Below are 20,194 nucleotides of genomic sequence, written 5' to 3'. Positions count from 1 at the left end.
TATGGGAACTTGACGCCTCTCCGCCTCTCTTGTTACGATTTTCTGCCATCAAGTTTGCTTTATGGAAGTACACCTTGCCTTCGACGAGTTTAATTATTTATATTTGTAGAGATTACTGGGTGTATGATTAGATTTTGAAGGGATTAAATTACTAGCTGCAGAAATTTTCATCGAATTTTACGTTTGATCAACCTATTAATCTTTTGTACACGGTGATCGTTTATTTGCCAATTAATTCCATAATCTCGTTGGTAAACCACGTTTCAATAATTATTACAACACTTCAATGATGTGTGTTTATTGTACCAATAACAATGCTTCGATTTAATAACATATTGAGGTCTGAAAGATTTTCAGGGTAAAATGTCCAATTAAATAAATCCCTCTCGTTACATCTTTATCATTGAAAAAAAAAACATAAATGGAAGAGAAAACGTTTTGAAAAGCGAGAAAAAGTTGCATCGAAAAGTGAAGGGGAATAAGGTTGATTAAATATGGACCCCGTTTAGCCAAATTCGGTCCGCTGGGGCGAATGGCACCGGTAGCAGCTTCCCCATTCAATGCGATTCGTGCATTGTGCGGGGGCCTTAAACGGTTTAAATATTCAAGGCACGCGCAGCTGCTACCATTCGTGTGCTGCACGTATGCCGTTCGTCTTAGCATATCCCCGAAAAACAAGTCGGCCTATTGGGATGTGTGTGCTCGACTACTCCTCACCCTCGTGAAATTCTTCGCAGTGACGTTCACCCCCCGGTTGTATCGAAATTTATGCTAAACTTATCGAGACCATGCAGGAAAACCTTAAAGTAGCGGATAGAAAAGAATTTTTATCTTCCATTTTAATAGAGAAGCAAGTTGGTTTAAAGTCTGGATCCTCTGGATTGTTCGACTAACGGGATACGTTTATGATAATCGAGTAACTACTTTAATTCCTGGGTGCTCAGTTTCCTATTAGACGGCTAGTTCTCGCGAGAAGAAGCTAATAGGATTGGTCGTTATACCGGCGAAAGATAAGGGCGTCGCGTGGAAGGGGATGAACTTTAATGAGACGAGAATGAGATGATACTTTTAAAAGGTAAGGGATACTGTAACTTTATAGCAATAGGGGAAGTTCAGTTCTCAGAGTTGTAATATACGGGTTTTTAAACTGGTTCCTGGGGTTGGGTGCTCGTTAGGTTTCTTTGAAATTCGACGCGTTTACCTTTCACTTGTTAACACACAATTTGGTAGAAGAAATGTTTAAAACAGTATTCGATGCTTTTATACTTGAACCCTTGAGTCGGGAGAGATTGTTAAAATTATTGTACAAAATTTCTTGGATATAAAATCAATTTGAAAATCTGGGAAAAGACGGAGGGAATTAATTCTAGAGGTAAACAACTGCAACGTGCGTGCATTTTTGACGAAACGGAAGTGTGTGGGCCGTTCATATACACCAGCTGGCTATCGAAATGCAGGGAAATAAAAGGTGCCTCGAAGGTGTTGAACTTTCTGGCATTCCAATGAAGCGTTTTCAGCTGGCCTGATCAAAATGCAAACGCCTTCGGGAAGCAGTATCGTCGTAAAATCTATGGTACAGTTTGAACTGGTTCGCATACCATGAGAAATGTGCAAATTAGAAAGAAATCTTCTCCTTTATTCTGTCCTCTTAAAATAATCGATTTGCTACTTTACATTATCAACATAATGGTAATACGAAATTTATTTTGCTACGTAAGAAATATCGATTTCGCTGCACTTTATCAACTTATAGGAAGAAATAAAAGGTTGTAGATAATCGTCCGGAAGGATCAGAAACACGGTCGTAAACGTCTCGAAAGGCTGGCACTTGTACGCGTTCCTAATAACATTGTCAGACGGCTATCTCGTTACATAATTCCATTTTCTCATTCATAGGCGAATGGGTTTAGGCGGTCGATGAGGAGCCGATTAACATAACAAGCTAGCCGTTTGTTCGCGTTCTAACGGAGCGCGGTATTAACGGGGCCATCGTGATAAAGCGGAGGTACTTGTTGTCGGGGTTGAAGTATCGGTTTCTCGTAGCTACCAACTTTAACCAACGCGGCACAGCCTATCGGCCAAAGAAGCCACCAACACGAAAATTCTAATCTTGCATCCGTCTAAACAACGAAGTAGATATCGTGTATATACCGTGTTCTTCATCGCAGTTGGAAAGATGGCCACCAGAATTAGTTTCGTGTGAGTGATTACATTGATTGACGAAAAGGCGTTGGTATTCGAAGTAACTTCTACAACGAAACAAACTTTCGAACAACATTATCAGATACGATGATCAACGATTCGGACAGTTCGTTTGAGGCGACACGGTTTTTTGTTGATTTTTTGAACGTTTGTGTAGCTCTCCGGTTGCACCATTATGCACTCTCTCTTGGTTAATGAAAAGCTGTTTGAAATGAAACGCAAACACACGGAGATCTTTGTGCGGTGTTTCATTGAAAATAAAAAATAAATATAAATAGTTGGGAATAATTCTCTGTCCAGAATCTGGTAAACTTTTTCGCTTCTGTGCTGTCGTGAAAGAGCCCGGCACCAATTTGCAAGTCTGTGATTCCACGAGCGATATAAACAGACAGGATTTATATTTGTTCGTTGCGAGTTTCGTTGGTTAAACATTACAGCTTTCTTTCTCGCTTTGAGCTTTGTTATTAGCACGAATGAATTCATATCGAGAGGTGTCATGATTGTGGAAAGCACAAAATACAAATAAGCTTGCAATGTTTCGTGGAACGGGTAGCTTTTTCAGAATTTATCGACACACGTTTTATCAAACGAGAAGCTCTTAGAGTTAGAAATATAAAATACAAATATGTTTATTATTTATGAAATTTGGTGCTGAATATTTCGTGCTTTTTGAGGGAAAATGATTGTTTTTTATTCATCGTTATAAAAACACAGTATTAAAAGCTTGAAACATTAATAAGTTTTGACAGATAATATGATAATTCTCGTACGAATACATTTTATTCAACATTTTCGATTGATATTTTCACCTGTGATTGTCTATTAAATCGCCATACGGTATAATGAAATGACAAAAATGAAAATCAGCGAAAAATGTTGCACGATCGTCGCAAGTATAGAGAAAACATTTTTGACGCTGCGATACGCGCGATGCAGATGGTTCGATGTTCGTTTTTAAATTAGACCGACAGAGGATGCATGGGAACGGTCCAAAATATGGATCGAATGTGTCTCGCCACTCTTTTGTGATCGTCGATTAAATCCGCTTTATCGAAGAATAATTGCGACCGAGAATATTGGCCAGCTTCGATTACGAATGGCCACAGACCTGACAAAATGCCCCGCTGTTCACCCTTCCGACCTATTTATTGGACAGAAAATACTTCCGTTCCGGACACCGCTCTGTTTCGATAACACATCTTTCTGATATATGCTATTCGAGGGTTCGTAATAACTTTACTGGAAAATGAAGCATTTCTTTCTACTCTCGTGTATTAATAGTTGATGCTGTACTTAACAAGAAAATGATAAATGAGTCAGACGTATAAAAAGTTAGAAATTGTCGTACTTTTTCTCGAAAAGAATAATTTCAATTCGCGAGACGGCGGTTTAAAAATTTCGAGACGATGAGTGCACGATTGTGCGGCGTCATCGAGCAAAACAGCCAATAATGGTGTTGCATTTAGCGATAGAACGTTGCATTAAGTCATCCCGGTGTATTAGCGGGTCGCGACCGGTTTCTGATTCGCTTCTGATAGGGCATTAAATTGAATCGAGGTAAAAATAATATTCATCCTTCCTAATTCGGCCCTTGGGGGCAGAAATTACGTTGCAGCTGCTGGCCCGCGTAAATACATGTAATTGTGATCACGCGAATGGTGCGCGGACGGAAGTAATGACGGTGCTGGCAATGTTAATAATCCTCTCTTCAGCAGCGTTCATCTCTCTTCTGTTCGTCGGGATGCTTGCTTATACTGTCCGTCTTTTACGTTTCTTTTCCTCCACGAAAGTGCAACCAAGCTATGCGCACGTACGAAAAATCGACGGGTGACCGAAAGTTTAAGCCGTTTTTTGCCTCTTTACGTAATTTACGGTCGGACACGGTGCTCTTCGAGATGATAAAAACGATATTGATGACCGCGAACGCACGCTTAATCCTTCCCGTAAGGGTGCATTAAAATGGACGTTTATATTTATGATGCGCTTCTAAGCGTTTTTAAAGCGCTTGGTAATCGAGAACGGTCTTGCAAACGAAATTCCACTCTCCCTGGCTACTTTATTGATTCATCTGCTTTCTAAAAACGTCGTCGACGTATTTGTAACGATATCATTAACTTAGGGAGGATTGTTTAGTCGATTGCCGATCTGGTTGTTAAATTTGAATATTTCGCTTATAAGGTAGCTGTTCTATTAACCAGTTTCCCTAAAACGATGTATCACGCGCGTCATCATTAATTTGTACCAGAAATGACGTGCATAACGCATCGTCGCTTGTTTCCATAGAAATACCATAGTAGCTTGTTTATTTATAGCGACAGTGCATTGTTTTATGTGCATTTAGCTTCGGTGGAAAGCTTTTAGATGATTCCATCTGTCAAATTATTTACGGTAATTAGTGAACAAAAAAACAGAATATTCCATAAAGCAGGGAGGAGCTTTTAAAATATGCGATCCTCGAATTAACCCCGATATTTCGAGCCGTTTGAAAGCGGATCGAAAAATGATAGACACGCTCTTCTCAGCCGGAAGCTGTGACCGCAGGAATTTAATATCCCCGTGAACGGTTCGCGCAGCTTCCCGTATAGGTTTTCGAAGGGCGCGCATATACCGCGTGGGAAGCCGAGCCCTTGGTGTCGTCATCAAATTTATATTTCACCGTCCATAGAGGAGCAGCAGGTGCTCCGGCCAGGTCTGTCGACGAGGTTGGCGGAATCGGCTCGCAAGATGGCAATCATTATAAATAACTTAGCCGGCAGCAACGTCACCGCCGCACAATGGGGGCTTGGCTCACGGGGCAAACGGCTGCGATAAATAACCGGGTAATAATAAAAAGCAGCGCGAAAGGGGGCCAGAGGATCGGTCGTTGGACGAACGAAGAAACGGGCAAGCGTTATTCCCGGAGAACGGGAACAGGAACGAATCGGGTAATATACAGAGAGCACGGACGATACGTTATAAGGGTGGAATCCAGAGTCGCGTGTCCCTCGAATCCGAACCCGGCATTATGCGCTCGACCGAGCAACCCGTTTGGAAAATCGAGAACGAACGGACCGTGGAAATAATGATTCACCACGCGACCAATCGCTAGCAGAGATTCGGCACCGAGGGAGATACGGAACTAGGGGTCATTCGTGTTTTTCGTCATGTTTGTAGGAAAGAAAGAGTGGAAAAGTCGTTCTTTAAATTGTTAACTGGGTCATTGCTCGTGTGTAGCGTGTGTAACAAAGAGAAAATGGAAATGAACGTATTTATTTTGCGCATGAGGAAAGCTAATGCGAAGAGTCTTCTTTATTAAATTTTATTTATATTGGCTTCCACGTATCTTTCGCTGGAGTTTAATTCACAGTTAACGGATTAACTAATTTTATCATTCTTTTTGTACAATCTTCTGACCGATACGAAGCGGAAGTCAGTGACCCTCGCTTCATCAGCGTTTAGCTTCTAATTACATACCAGTCGAGCAATTGAATATGCATCGACGATGTTTCCGTTTCTAATTAAGTAAATCTGATCGTCGCTCGGCTTCGGCTGCCTGCAGTATCATCCTTCGAAATGATTTTACCTTTTCTACGAGGAAAGACTCCGAAGGCTATGAGCTTATGATAAGGCTACTTGGAAGCGTCATTTTTGAAGAATAGTCGTAGGGAAGATTAATGAAGCAACTCAGCGCATGGTCCCTTTCTATGTGACATCACGGAAAGCATCCCGGCTGGAAGCAATCCTGTTCGCCGATGGATATTTCTCATAGGAAACGCGACATCTGCCAGAGTTCCTACATTATGATCACGGAGACAGTGACAGAAACACCTTAGGCTCTGTAGCTCAGCTAGGGCAGCTTTGAATTAACCCATTCAGTGAGACAAGATGTCACGGAATCATTATCTTTATCCGACAATTTTCCTTTGTCCTTTGAAGTTTATTTAGGTGACGCGTCACTGGTTTGGAATCACAAGTTATATGGTGATGATTAATTATAAAAAACATTTTTCCTTATTTATAACGAACATAACTTAAATTTAATACGAGCAACGTACATTACGCGGAAATAATATATTTCAGTTTAAATCTTTCTACGAGAGAGGTCTCGCGGGAGACAGATAGGTTTGTTCTGACAAAAGATCAGCCAAGGATGACGAAGAACCGTCGACGATGTACATGTACGATTCGTGTGTGTTGCCGCGCCGCAACAGCACACCTGTATTTACCTGAGCCACTCGGATGCGCAGGTATCTATCTGGTTGAGAGCGTACGTCTGGAAGCTGGGATTCTAGCAGCCTTTTTGTATCTTAAAGCGGAACGCCTGGAACAATAATATTCAGCTCGTGCTTCAGCAGTTCCTGTACCGCGTCAAATAGAATTTTCGAACCGTAGAGAGATACCGTGTTTTTAGTAGACGACATCGCGTTAAAGTGTGACTTCAAATATTTTTTTAAACAACCATACGCGGATAGAAATGCCTCTGGGTGGGATTTAGACAGCAGGAAAGGTTTTGGAAAGTATATTTTGATCAACTTTTCATTGCGATGCCTCTTTTTATTCTTCGCAATTTTTATTTGCCAACCATTTCATTTTATTGTAAAAACAATTGCGTGTAAAGCTTTTCGTAAACTGGGTCCACCAAAACGAGAATGATACGAAGCAACACAGAACATTCAACATTTCCATCTTCTCTTCAGCGGATGAAGTTTCACCGGAATCAGTATTGCACTCGAGTTCTTCCGGTTAAATCGTACTCCATTTCATTGCATCTGGCACAAAGAAACATGCACACACGATGATCGCGAACGGGCTTCTTTCGAAGCGGAAGCGTCGTCGATTGAAACAAAGCGAGAAACGAAATCCTGAGAATTCAGTACGGTCTCTGGATAGCTTGCAGACAGGTGAACTCGAAGGGACGATAAGGCTGTGAGAGTTGCGAGGAACGCTTTGATTTTCCAGATGGAAGGGAGGACGAAGCGGAACCTTTTTCAATTCTCTTCCTCTCTTCTCCGCTTGGAAATGACGTGGACGGCCAGTTGGCAGGGAAATAGCCGTCGATTTACGTGCAAATTACAGCTCGTTGTTCGCGGCCTGGCCTCGCCGCGAGCTTTCCAATCGTTCGCACGCCGTGAACAGTTTCGCGGCCGAAATCTCGTCACGGAAATTGCAATGTATCCAGCGCAACGCGGCGAAGTTGCGCTCTGTGCGAAAGTAATTAAAGCTTTCGTGCTACCGAGCCATTGCTACGAGAATTTGTTGCGCCGATCGAGCCTGCGGGCTCATACGCAATCAGCTCGAAACTTCTGATCCTGACTGCCGGAAAACCGCTTTGTTCCCTTCCGCTTGGCGTACAATCTTTTCTTCGTTAAAGATATATTTTCCACATTTTTTTCTTCTCCAAGAAATATCGAGTGAGCAGCAGCAAACGTGCCGACCTATCAGACTGTGTGTATCTCTGGAAACGCTGATGCTTAGGATATCGCGTATTTTTGACAATATAATGAAGAGAAAAACGAGAGAAACGTGCTACGACTGCGAGATATCGATTTAACGAGGCTCGAACAGGAGATGGTAGACGCGAAGCCAGACACGTCTACTCACCCTCGACTGGGTGTCGTTTAAACTGGAACGAAGCCCCTTTGCGGTGTCTTAACCGGAATTTGGCCGCGAAGAAGGCGAACAACCTCGGGCTCGCTTCATTTATATCTTTCCCGTACGTGTCCCACGTGCTGTGGCTCGTTCGAGGGATTTGTCTCTGCGGGAAAACAGAATAAAAGTTGACAAATACTCTCAGTCTCGCTCGAGACACTAGAGTGCCACTCGCCTATGGATTAACTTCCCGACGACGTAAATAGAAAATATCTTTCTATTCTTTAGTAGACTTTCAAACATAGGATTTGTATGCGTTGTTCGATCGACAGTGGCGATTAATGCAAACATTTCATTTCGATTTGAATTACGAGAGAGAAAAATCGTCGCGACAATCGAGCGCAGACCACCAACCAATTATCTCTATTAACCTCACGCTTCCTGCATCGACGCTCTCATTCATTACCACTTTCCCCGAGTAAAACGAGCCCGTCGATTTTAATACGACTGCGTGGAAACGATGGGGAATGATTTCCATTTTCCATTCGTTTAAGAATCACTAATAAATTGCCAACGTATTTATTTCATATTTTAATTGAAATTTAGAAGATTTATGGTTATTCATTGGTAAATATCGCACGATGGCGCGAGACGGACGTATCTGTTGGATTGATTTAATTGTCAGAGGCTATTTGTCAAGGGCTACGTCCGATGCGGGTGGGCTCGTTGCTTCCTGTGCCCTTCCTGCGGAACGTGACCCTCCTTTCCCGTCCCTGGGGAACCAGAAACTCGATTAGGCTACTTATACCTCGTTTGTCAACGCGAATGCCCCGTGTTGCTGGCTTTCGCTGCATCTCGTCGCGTCCTATCTGTAACTTTAGCGAATCCGACCAGTTGGCCAACAAGTTGATGCTTTTAAGTCGTCCTCGAGTCAGGAAAGTTGACGAAGAAGAATCTTGTTTGATAGTTATTCCGTACGATGAAGAGCTGACACTGTGGTATAAATGGAAGCGAAAGTAATCAAACGTTAGTTGAAATTGATGATTTTGAAAAATTTAGCCTATTCAAAGTCCTGAAACTAGAATACAAAGACTCCGATCAATCAATTTCATGGTATACGAAGGAACGTAGAAAAATCTCGGATCTTCAATCAACCTCATCAACGTCGCATTGATTGCTTCTGTCTGGAGGAATACCCGAGCCGCATATCCTAGTAAATTAGCGTGTCGCGCGGTTAGCTGGTACATGAAAGCGTTCGTCGCGTCACGTTGGAACGTTACCGCGTGAAATAAATCGGCACAATGCGTTCGACGACGCGCGAAGACAATTGTTCCAGGTTTGTTTCAGGTTTGTTCCAGGATTGGAAGGAGGTCAGCTGGTTCCGTTTTAATTATCCAGTCGGCGAACGAATGGAAACGCGGAAAATATCGCGTCTACCTTTCGTGACGCGACGCGACGACAGTCGGATCGAACTGTCTGCGGCGAGCTTCGACAAAGCCGCGAGTGAAATGAAAAGGCGAACGCGTGTTTCGATATCGCGCTTCCTGGAAAGTTGCCGCGACTATTTCCTACTTGTACAACTTCTCCGATGAAACTTTTCAGCCTTTCCACGGCTCGGTTTGTTACTCGGAGTATTGGTATCACTGTGTCCCCAGACATCTGATGAAGTTAACCGCGATGCTACTGAAACGTTGGGAATATTTTCTTTCCGGACACGTTTTACGCTCCGAAACCTCTCAACAGTATTAACCGTAAATTCGTCGCCTCGGAGAGAAAAATATCCGGCACATTAGATCGCTGAATTTTCCACTTGCCAATTAACTCGTTCGCTACCAGTTCTTAATTGGAAATTCGTTCTTCATGGACTACTTAAAAATAAGATTGAGAATTTATGTTGGTATCCGACCGTGCGCAGGCTGACTTCGAGGCTGCCTCGACAGCAGATATCCCGGCTGCACCAGGACTTAATGATTTTAAGTGAACGTTAAGACTGGTTAGACGAACCGGCCACTGCAAAAGGTCGAGTGGAACACAGAATCGAGTCAGTCATCGTGGGAACAGTGGGGAACTGGATCGTTCTGTGCAATGTTACGTAGACATCCTTGAAAGCAATCGCTTCTTAGTGCACCTACCCAAGCAGGAAAGCAGACGTACTTGCGTTTATTTCGGGCCGCCCTTGAAGCGATAATCACTAGTTGGTGGTGGTCTGATCTCAACGAAAGAGGATTTGATAAACAGCAGCCTTCGCTCTCCGTGCATCCGTGTAACTTTCAGATATTTTCTTTTTTATCATTCGATATTAATGGAAAACTCGAGTTTATAAAGTATTAAGGACATTGAAACATGGCAGTTTGAATTGAAAAGGGAAACTGTATCTCTGCTAAATCCTGGTAAACTGTCTATGTTAATTAAAAAAAGGAAGGGAAAAATAAATGACGGGGTTCACTGTGCAGAAATTATAGGGGTGTTCGAAACAGTAGAGAATGAAGTCGTTCGCAAGTGAAACAAGATTTACATCAACTGGATGAATATCGCGTTGAATATTGTCGTTCGACTGACTGAGAATGTATCCACGATAATCCGACAGCGTCACCGTTCACATCGACAGCAAGATATACCGACGTTCACCTGTTAATCGGATTTATCTCCAGTTATAAGCATCGGATGCTTCGTATTCCAGCATCGATGTATGTACTCCTTTTCCCCCGTACTCGCGATAGCAGAAAATATTCGGCAGCGTGGTTGGACGTTCGTCGAAAATGGCAAAATTAATTCCGTCGTTCGCGCTGTTCCTTTTGTCTGGACGTCGATACGTAGCAGTCGTTTCGCTAACGAACACAATCGCCCCGTATTGTCCGTTTGAAATACCGACGACGATCTCAGTTAGCATCGCTTTCGCAATTCTTCCTGCGCCAGCGTGGAAATTTTACTCCAAGATGATTAAAATTCATATTACTCGGAAAATTCTTAATAAAGCTTATAGATTTTCTAATAAAACAGAGACGTTCTGGGTGATTTGAATAAATGTAATAGTTCATATCAAATAAGAGGCTGGGACCGAGCTCAACTGAGCGAATATCCTTCCATCGAGAAAGTTAATTAGTTATGCTCGAATTATTAAATTGGTAGAGTTACCTGGTCGGCTTTCTTGCGACGTTTATTCAAATTCAAAGTTTGAATTAATGTTCCTCTGGAAGGTCTGCAGCACCTTGTTTCTCTGAAATCAGGCCACTATCGCTGCAATTTCCAATTTTCTGTCCAAGTTTCTCTTCTTTCTCTTTGCTCGCAGATCACAGAACGTCACGATTCACGCTCGATTTAACCGATAAAATAGATCGCTGTTGTGTATGCAGAAATAGCAAGCAGGTATCCTGGTTTCGTTCTTCAGATGAAAGTACGAAGTTTCTTGTTGACGAGTGACAGTAAAGCGAGACAGATCGAGGCTACTTGCCCGGTCCGATTTTGTTACGGTATTTTTGCACCTCGGTCAAAGATCGTACGTTGACGTTCGCTGTTTCTACGATTTTAGATCCGGTAGCCGAACCGAGAGCTCTACTTTTCGCGCTTGATATATTGAAGCTGACTGCACGCGGCTGATTCTTTTCTACAATGTGGCGGGAAAATTTATCTTGCAACCTGACGTTCCCTGAGGCCAGTCTCGTTGTCGCCACGATAAAAGCATTGTCTCATCCTACCTCGCTACTGTTAATTCTTGTCGTACCTGCATTGTTCTCGATGACGATGATAGTTAAAGGATTGAAACACAGCTTCGTAAAAAAAAAAATTCGAAATTTTCTTGGTGAATAAAAATTGCATCGAATTGAATAGAATTGTTCGAACGGATTCGTTGATTTTTAATCTACTTTAATGGAAATTTTCGATTTTCCTGTACATTTGGAAGACCACGAAAGCCTTCGAAAGCCGTGACAATCTTCCCACACATCGAACTCTTCATAGCTTCTCCGAGAATATTCTGCATGGCTTGCACGTACCACACCGCATTGACGAATCAAAATGAACGACACGAAACATCCTTTTCAGGCACATCCCATGATCAGGTGTGGAAAACGTTCGAGCAAGGTTGTCCTTTCAAGCTTCGTTCAAGGTTCGTCGCGTGAAAAATCAGACGTAAAGAGAACCAGGCGCCAATCCGGCGCACTGATCACTTTCTTCTTTCGTGTCTCTTCTTGCGTTCGTTTGCGTTTCTTTAATCGTCTCATGAAAATTGTAGGCTAATTCAGATAGATCGTTTATCTGTCTCGAAATTAAATGAAAACGCAAAAATGATGAAATTACTTTAATTCGTAGAAAGTATTCCAGCGGCATCAGTTCGAGTGAGCCACTGTTCGCGTTGAATAGCAGGTTCGTTTCACGTTTAAACGTCGAGGTCGAGGTAAAACGAGTCCTTCGCGAGTGTTAAGCACGGTCATTATGGTGTCTGAAAGTCGAGAAGCGACGCGACGCTGTTCGTCGTCATAACTGTACCTATAATCTTGCGATTTTACGCCGCGCAAAAAGCTCTTCGAGAAAGTAGAGCCGAAGGAGGCTCGCGATAATTAGCCGGTTCGACCCCGAACGCTTTTTCCCTGATGAAGCTAAACGCACCGTTAACAGCTCCGATTCTTAGGCTGGCTTTAAGAGAACGCTTTCAGACGAGCAGTCAAGTATTAGCGGTGCTACGATGGTTTGTTAAAGAAACCAGGTAAACCGAAGGAAGCTCACTTTACTTGATGGCGTGGACGTTCGAACTTGTGCGCTCGCTTTCGCGACCAGTTAAGCCTGCATTTCTGCGGTCGAAAATTGCTTCTGGTCAAACTGGTATCGTGGATTAACTAGATGCTTTTGTTGCTTATGAGTAAATAGCCGGTGGTCAAGTTAATTTTCAACGAGAAAAAAAACGAGAAAAGACAGGTTTACTGTTCTTATATTTGTGTGTTTTTGGCGCGTAAAGATAATGATTACGGATTCCGATTTTAGATAAGATAAGAATAATTCACGATCACATAGGTGCAAATTTCGAAGATTTCACAGGTTGAAAATAACAATGTGTAACATAGTACACTATAATTGTAACACGATCCTTTATTTTGCAATTTATCCTCTCCATTTACTACCTAATCAAATTAATTTCTTATTTAAATTCAAGGCATTTCCCGATTTTTCCAGCAATCTCATGCTCGAATTTCCAAAGCTATGTCGTTCTCGAACACGTATCGATCGGTCAGATCGACACAGGTGTGTCGGTGGAAATGTTAGCGAGGAACTGCAGATTGTACATAGTGTGCGAGTGACGATCGAGAGGCCGACCGTGTACGTTCGAAGATAGGCAAAATCGCGGTAGCTGTTATCGGATCCAGTGTTTTGCGCTGTTATCAGACTCTGCCACCGAAACTGTCACGGTCGAAATGACCACCGGAGTCCGGCTAGATTCACGGTGAACCATACCAACCTGTGTACAACAAGTATCCGAGTAATGGTGTTGCACTTTGATCGGATCTGCCACCTCGAAATTTAAAGCGCGATTTAGACAATCGTGGTTGTTTGGAGATAATCTCGTGTCTCTTTAAATAAATCTTTTCGTTACAATTCGAGTGGCACTTATTAAAATTAGCAGGAAGAAATGAAATTATTGACGCGAAGGACTGCTTTACTTAATGGTCAAAAACGAAATTAATAAAGTGGGCGATAAGTCGACCCATTGAATATTGAATTCGTAAATTTTTGTTCATTTGAAAAAATTATATATTTCGTTCAGTAAACTCGTTTCTCTTTCACGATTTTAGTATTATTCGCCATCGAAACATTCGAAGCGATTTAATCTAATTATCTAGAAAATTATTAAGAAATTAGTGAGTACAATGGATAGACATTCCGCGATGCAGACACGAGATTGACGTTGAGCACGTCTTCATTGTGCTGAGAATCGCATTTTCCAATGAATCGTTTACGCTCGAGTTAGGTCAGTTTGCAGTTCAGCTAACTTTTGTATTTCGCAACGCGTCCGTCGATCGATCGGCTATAGGTCCTTCTATAGAGTCTTAACCCTTCGCTGTCAATAGCTCTTCGTTGAATCCCTTGGGCTAAAGCATCTCTACTCAAGGTGTTCGTTCGAGCGGAAGCCACTGGCTGTCGTCGAGGATAACCTGGCTTCGCCGCATTCCCTCTTGATCCGGCTCTTCCGAATCCATCCCAGCATCGACCGGTTAAGATATCCGACTGACTCGATATCTTCTCTGTTTTCAGGTTCTTTCGGTGGTCCTGTACGAGCAACAAGGACGGAGAGGTCGTGCAGCGGAGCGTCGTGTCCCTCGTGGTGTCGGGGAAACGACCGATTGATATCTCAAAAATCACTGACGATGAGCTAGCGACACGATGAGGAGGATGAAGCAGCGCGCGCTGCTCGCCTGGCCATGGTTGTGGCTGTGGCTGTTCGCGGCCACAGCGGGTTCCCCGTCTTCCGACACATTCGTCTCGACCACATTTTCCTCGTCCGCCATCAGTAGCTCGGTAACCAGACCGTTCTTGTCCTCGGCGATTCCAACATCCACGTCCGTCTCGTTCACCGAAGACTTTGCCCTGCCGCTCGATCAGGAGTTCCGTTTCACTCAGCCGCTCTACAATGTCTCCATCCCGGAGAACTCGATCGGGAAGACGTACGTGGTGCCCGAGGAGAGGATGGGCATCAAGTTAGCGTCGCCGGACACTAATTTCGACGTCCGCTTCCGTATTATGAGCGGCGATCGCGACAAATTCTTCAAAGCGGAAGAGCGCACCGTCGGTGACTTTTGTTTCCTATTGATTCGGACTCGAACCGGTAACGTCGACGTGTTGAACCGCGAACGAAAGGATCGTTACGTGCTGGAAGTGCGCGCCACCGCGTCCAGAGGCGAAGGCAAGAACCGAGTGACCATCTTGGAGGCGGACACGACGATCGTGGTGACGGTGTTGGACACCAACGATCTGAACCCTTTGTTTTATCCGACCGAGTACAAGCAGAACATAACCGAGGACACGCCTCTGCACCGCAGCATACTCAGGGTAATGGCAGAGGACGCCGATCTCGGCAGGAACGGCGAGATTTATTACAGCTTTGCCGAGGAAACCGATCAGTTTGCCGTTCACCCGGTCAGTGGGGTAATAACGCTCACCAGGCCACTCAGGTAGGTCCACGTAATAGAATTCTCGTGTTTCGTTCGACCAGCCCGTGGACGGGCGTTACCGACCATTTACGAGGTAGAAATCTTTGCTCGAATCTCTTGCCAAGCAATTTGTTCGAAAATTTGCTCTGCCTCCTTTTTCGGCGCTGTCCTGGTCTCGCAGGATGAAGCGCGGCAAGGATTGTTAGGGTTAAGCAACCGCAGAAGTGATTCTTCCATTCCAACGCGTTAACTAATAAAATCCTTTGCTCTCGTTGCGTTTATTGCACGCTGAAACACGAGCAGAGAATGTCATTAAAACGAGTGATCAAACGTTGAAAGCGCGTTGTATTCGCGTTGATGACGAATGAATGGCATTGTACGAGAATGTCGGACACGCTTGTAAAGTACTTTAGTAGGTATTTTTCGCGTTGTTAAAGATTCAAGTGGAATTCGTTTCATAACGATCGTGCTTATGGAAATTGCCGGAATCCTTGAACTCCTATTACGGCAATTGAGAATATGAATTAAGCAGAGAGCGATTTCGAGAACGCTTTCAATGTTTCACCACTTGTATTTTTGTCGTTACGCTGAATTCGAATGAACGGCATATACCTAACTCGGGCTCTTTGAAATGTAACTTCCCTCCCGGTCTCTGAAATCAATCGAACCATTTCTTTTCCAACGCAGATATTCGGAACGAGCGATCCACGAGCTGGTGGTGCTAGCAAAGGATCGAGGAGCCACGTTTCGCAGCGGGGGCGGCAGCAGAGCCAGCACCGCTAAGGTAACCATCAAAGTGCGGCAAGTAAATTTACACGCGCCCGAAATCGACGTGCACCACTTGCCCGACATCGTGGAACACTCGAACGCGGACATCTACGCGATCGTACGAGTGACCGACAGCGACGAGGGTGTTCACGGTCAAATCGCGAGCTTGGATATCGTAGGCGGCGACCCGGCTGGCCACTTCAGAGTGCGACCAGCCGGTGGCCCGCACTCCGGCGAGTACAACATCGAGGTGTTGCACCTGCTCGACCGAGAAACCGCGGTGCAGGGTTACAATTTAACGTTGCGCGCGATGGACCGTGGCGTGCCGCAACGATCCAGCTACAAATCCGTGCCCGTCCATCTGGCCGATTTGAACGACAACGCGCCGGTGTTTAGCCGCGAGATCTACGAAGTGAAGGTCCCCGAAACCGCGCCCATCAACACGCCGGTGATAAGACTGAAAGTGACCGACGCGGACGAAGGGAAGAACGCGTTGGTGTTCCTGGAGATCGTGGGCGGTAACGAGGGAGGCGAGTTCTACGTGAACGCGGAGACTGGTATGCTGTACACAGCGATGAATCTGGACGCGGAGAAGAAAGCGTTCTACACGTTGACGGTGTCGGCGGTCGATCAAGGGAACGCGGGTACCAGGAAGCAATCGTCCGCAAAGGTGAAGATCAACGTTGTAGACACGAACGACAACGACCCAACGTTTGAACAATCGGAGATGGAGGTGTGGATCGACGAGAACGAACCAGCCGGCACCTCGGTCGTGAAGATCACCGCGAAGGATCGTGACTCCGGTGAGAACGCTTACATCTCGTACAGCATCGACAATATTCAGAAGGTGCCGTTCGAGATCGACCATTTCTCGGGTATCGTGAGGACCAAGCAGGTGCTCGACTACGAGACCATGAAGAGGGAGTATTTGCTGCGAGTACGAGTCGGCGACTGGGGCTTGCCTTACCGACGCCAAGCGGAGATGCGTTTGCACGTAAAGGTGCGCGACATAAACGATAACAGGCCGCAATTCGAACGGATCGAATGCACCGGCCACGTGCCGAGATACGTGCCCATCGGTTCCGAGATCATCACCGTGTCCGCCATCGATTTCGACGCCGGCAACATCATCAGTTATCGAATTGTCTCTGGAAACGAGGACGGCTGCTTCGCTCTGGACTCGGCCAGCGGTGTATTATCCGTCGCCTGCGATTTGTCCGACGTTAAAGTTACAGACAGAGTGGTGAACGTCACCGCGACGGACGGCTCGCATTTCGCGGACGTGAATCCTGTACACATGCATCTGGTGAACGCGAAACGGAACCTAGGTTCCCAGGGAAGGATCCTAACGGATCAGAGCGGCGCGTTCGAGTGTCGTGACACCGGAGTCGCTCGACGACTGACAGAGGCCATCGCCGCGGCGGAACGGAACAACGTGCCATCGAAGGACGACGAGTACGCGTTGACGCCTAGCAGATACGGCGAGAACGTGCACGCACCCGAGTTCATCGATTTTCCCAACGAAATCAAGGTCAACGAATCCGTGAAGATAGGTACCACCTTGGTGAAGATACGAGCAAGAGACAAAGACCTAGACTACAACGGGAAGCTAGTGTTCTGTATATCGAGCGGTGATCGCGATTCCGTGTTCGGCATCGATCCCGATACCGGCAAGCTAAACGTGATCGGTTATTTAGACAGAGAAAGGGAGAACGAGTATTTCTTGAACATCAGCGTGTACGATCTGGGCAAACCTCAGAAATCCGCGTCGAGGATGCTGCCGGTAACGATTCTCGACGTAAACGATAACGCGCCTAAATTCGAAAAATCCTTGGCAAGCTTTCGTATCTCCGAAACAGCTCTGAACGGCACTAACGTATGGCGTGCAAACGCTACCGACGCGGATCTCGGGGAGAACGCGCGCGTCACTTACTCCCTGGTAACAGAGACCAACGATTTCCGGGTGGATCCCGTGACGGGTGTGCTGAGCGTTTTCGGCAGATTGGATAGGGAACGTCAAGAGATCTACGAGCTGAGAATACGGGCGCAAGATAACGGCGGCAAAGGCACGGACACGCCTCCATTGTACTCGGACGCTTTGGTCAGGGTGACGGTCGACGACGTGAACGACAATGCGCCCACTTTCGCCTTGTCCAGCTATACGGTGAAGATCCGAGAGGACGTGCCGATTTGGACGGTCGTGGCGGTCGTCGACGCGACCGATCCGGACGAAGGCGCCGGCGGCGACGTCGAGTACTTCCTATCCGACGCGATGGAGAGCGAGGGTTTCTTCAAAGTCGATAAAGTGTCCGGCACGATCAGAACTGTGCAGAGTTTGGACTTCGAGGAGCGCCAGGTGCATACTTTGACCATAGTGGCGAAAGACAGGGGCGAACCGTCTCTCTCCTCCGAAACGATGGTCATCATCGAAGTGGTCGACGTGAACGAGAACCTACATGCACCGGTGTTCGACGACTTCGTCGTGTCCGCGAGTGTGTTCGAGAATCAACCGATTGGAACTCTGGTGACGACTGTTCGTGCGAAAGACGCGGATCCCCTTGGCGGAGACTCCAGAATAGGATACACCATTCGAGGCGGGGACGGGATCGGGATCTTCTCCATCGATAATGAAGGTAAGTCTTTTTTAATTGCCTCGTCGTAATCATGGTAATATTAATCGTCTCTTTGGCTTGCAAAGCTATTGCGATTGAAATTGAATATTTTGCCCCGCGGCAACAAAAGCAAGTCAGAGTATATTAGCGATGAATGGCGGGCTATGACAATATTTAATTTTTTCATCCGATTACCTTTAATCCCGCGCAATAACGAGATTTATCGGCGTTGTAAAATTGTTGGTGGACAGGTGCCGACGGTTCCCAGCAACAGGGGTCTCCATAAACCCATAAATTGGCCGCAGTCAATTAATCTCGATATTCATAACTACTCGACTATCAAACAGGGAGAGCATCGAATCGTTACCTGTCTATCTGAATCTCAGTAGCTCAAACAAACGCGTTTAATTTCAGCTTATTAAATAACTCAGTGTTGATGGTTCTTTTTTTTTTATCCCTGTATTCGTTGGCGCTTTTATCCACCATCGTGACAAAGATTTCCATTCGCCCGGTTAAAGCAAAGAGACAGTAATCTCGTTCTTTCACGTGATGTTCGTTAATGAGAAATTTGAATTTTAAATGAGAGCAAAAATCAATCGACGCCTCGTTGTAAACGTTTATTTAAAACCCGCTCGCCTTTTGACAAGCATCGACCGCATTATACCGTCCGGCTGCCGAACCTGTGATTTGCATATTAACCTTTTTACGCGAAACTTTTCACGTCGTCGCTTCAACCGTGTAATTTAAATTCATTTCTTCCCTACTTTGAAATTTCACGCGTTAAATTCCTTGCCCGATCGATGCTCCGAAACGAACACATACGTTTTTCCCTTCGAAATTTGTCCAATGTGTGTATCGAGTTCGACGAGTTCCAAAGTTTCAACGTTTAAACTTCTACAAACTACTTGTTTCGCAGTTCGAGCGAAGAAATTCGAAATAACGCTTCCCCATTTCTCGCCGATCAAACGCAATGTAAATGCCAAGATTTTGTTCGGGAAATGTATTGTTCGACTATCTTCGTTATGTGGAAAATTTATTCTGAATAGATTAATGATATATTTAATTAGGTTTGCGTTTTATATACGAAACGAAGCATAGGAAACGGGACAGGATAAATGTAAAATCGTGGAAAGAAATCAATGAAACGTAGTTCGATCGAGATAAATGCAAGCCGAGATAAAAAGTCGAGTTATTCGCAACAGGTCAGGGGTGGTTTGGTAACCCCCTGAAAAATCACTCGAGGGCGAATCGTGAAGCGTGGGCGATTTCGTGGAAGCCGATTTCGGTCTCAGCCAGAAGGAGAATCGAGCGTAACAATACTTTAAAATCGGGTTCGAGGCCTGGTGGCAACCGCTCCAATTTATTTTTCGTAACAATCGAACCGTACGTTCGACCATGGGACGCGTCTCTTTTCCGCTTAGCTGGTCCCTCTCTTTCGTTGTATTTCCGTCCGTAGTCGTTGTTGATCGATCGAGTGCAACGAAAATGGGACGAAGAGCAAAAGAGAAGCACAGAAATACGATGGAGAAAAAAAAAAAAATACGCGTAGCACGCATTGTACCTTTTTACGTCCGACAAGCGAGCGGACCGATGCTTCGTGGCACCGCTCCAAAACGAAGTTACAACGTCGTGGCCCATTAAATACGAACGTAGCGGGTTTAATTAAATTATGGGGCTCGTGAGGGGTCACTTTTTTTTCCAGCCCACCGGCGTACATTAAATTTCTCCAGTGGTCTTCGCTTGCCGCGAAAACCACTCGAGAAATCGCGTGTCATCCCGTTTAATAGCCGCTCGAACGCGATACCAGAACGTGATTCTTCTTTACTTTCTCAGTTGCAAACGTCTCTCTGCGGTGCATTTCACGAACGATTACGTCGAGAAATTATTCCTCATCGATGCATATCT

The 20,194-nt window shown here is 45.0% G+C and overlaps 1 protein-coding gene across 9 annotated transcripts in view; it reads left to right on the top strand.

The window, feature by feature from the left end:
* Positions 1-20,194, top strand: part of kug (FAT atypical cadherin kugelei) — a 291,242-nt gene that overhangs the window by 84,717 nt on the left and 186,331 nt on the right. For all 9 annotated transcript variants that reach the window (XM_034339666.2, XM_034339665.2, XM_034339664.2 and 6 more), the window contains exons 2-3: positions 14,014-14,930; positions 15,597-18,310. In XM_034339666.2, coding sequence (XP_034195557.2) covers positions 14,143-14,930; positions 15,597-18,310 — 3,502 coding nt within the window. In that variant the 5' untranslated portion in view covers positions 14,014-14,142. The remainder of the gene's footprint in view (positions 1-14,013; positions 14,931-15,596; positions 18,311-20,194) is intronic.

This window comes from Osmia lignaria, chromosome 10 (genome assembly GCF_051020975.1).
Source record: "Osmia lignaria lignaria isolate PbOS001 chromosome 10, iyOsmLign1, whole genome shotgun sequence".
NCBI lineage: Eukaryota > Metazoa > Arthropoda > Insecta > Hymenoptera > Megachilidae > Osmia > Osmia lignaria.
This window is presented reverse-complemented; position numbering and strand designations above follow the sequence as displayed.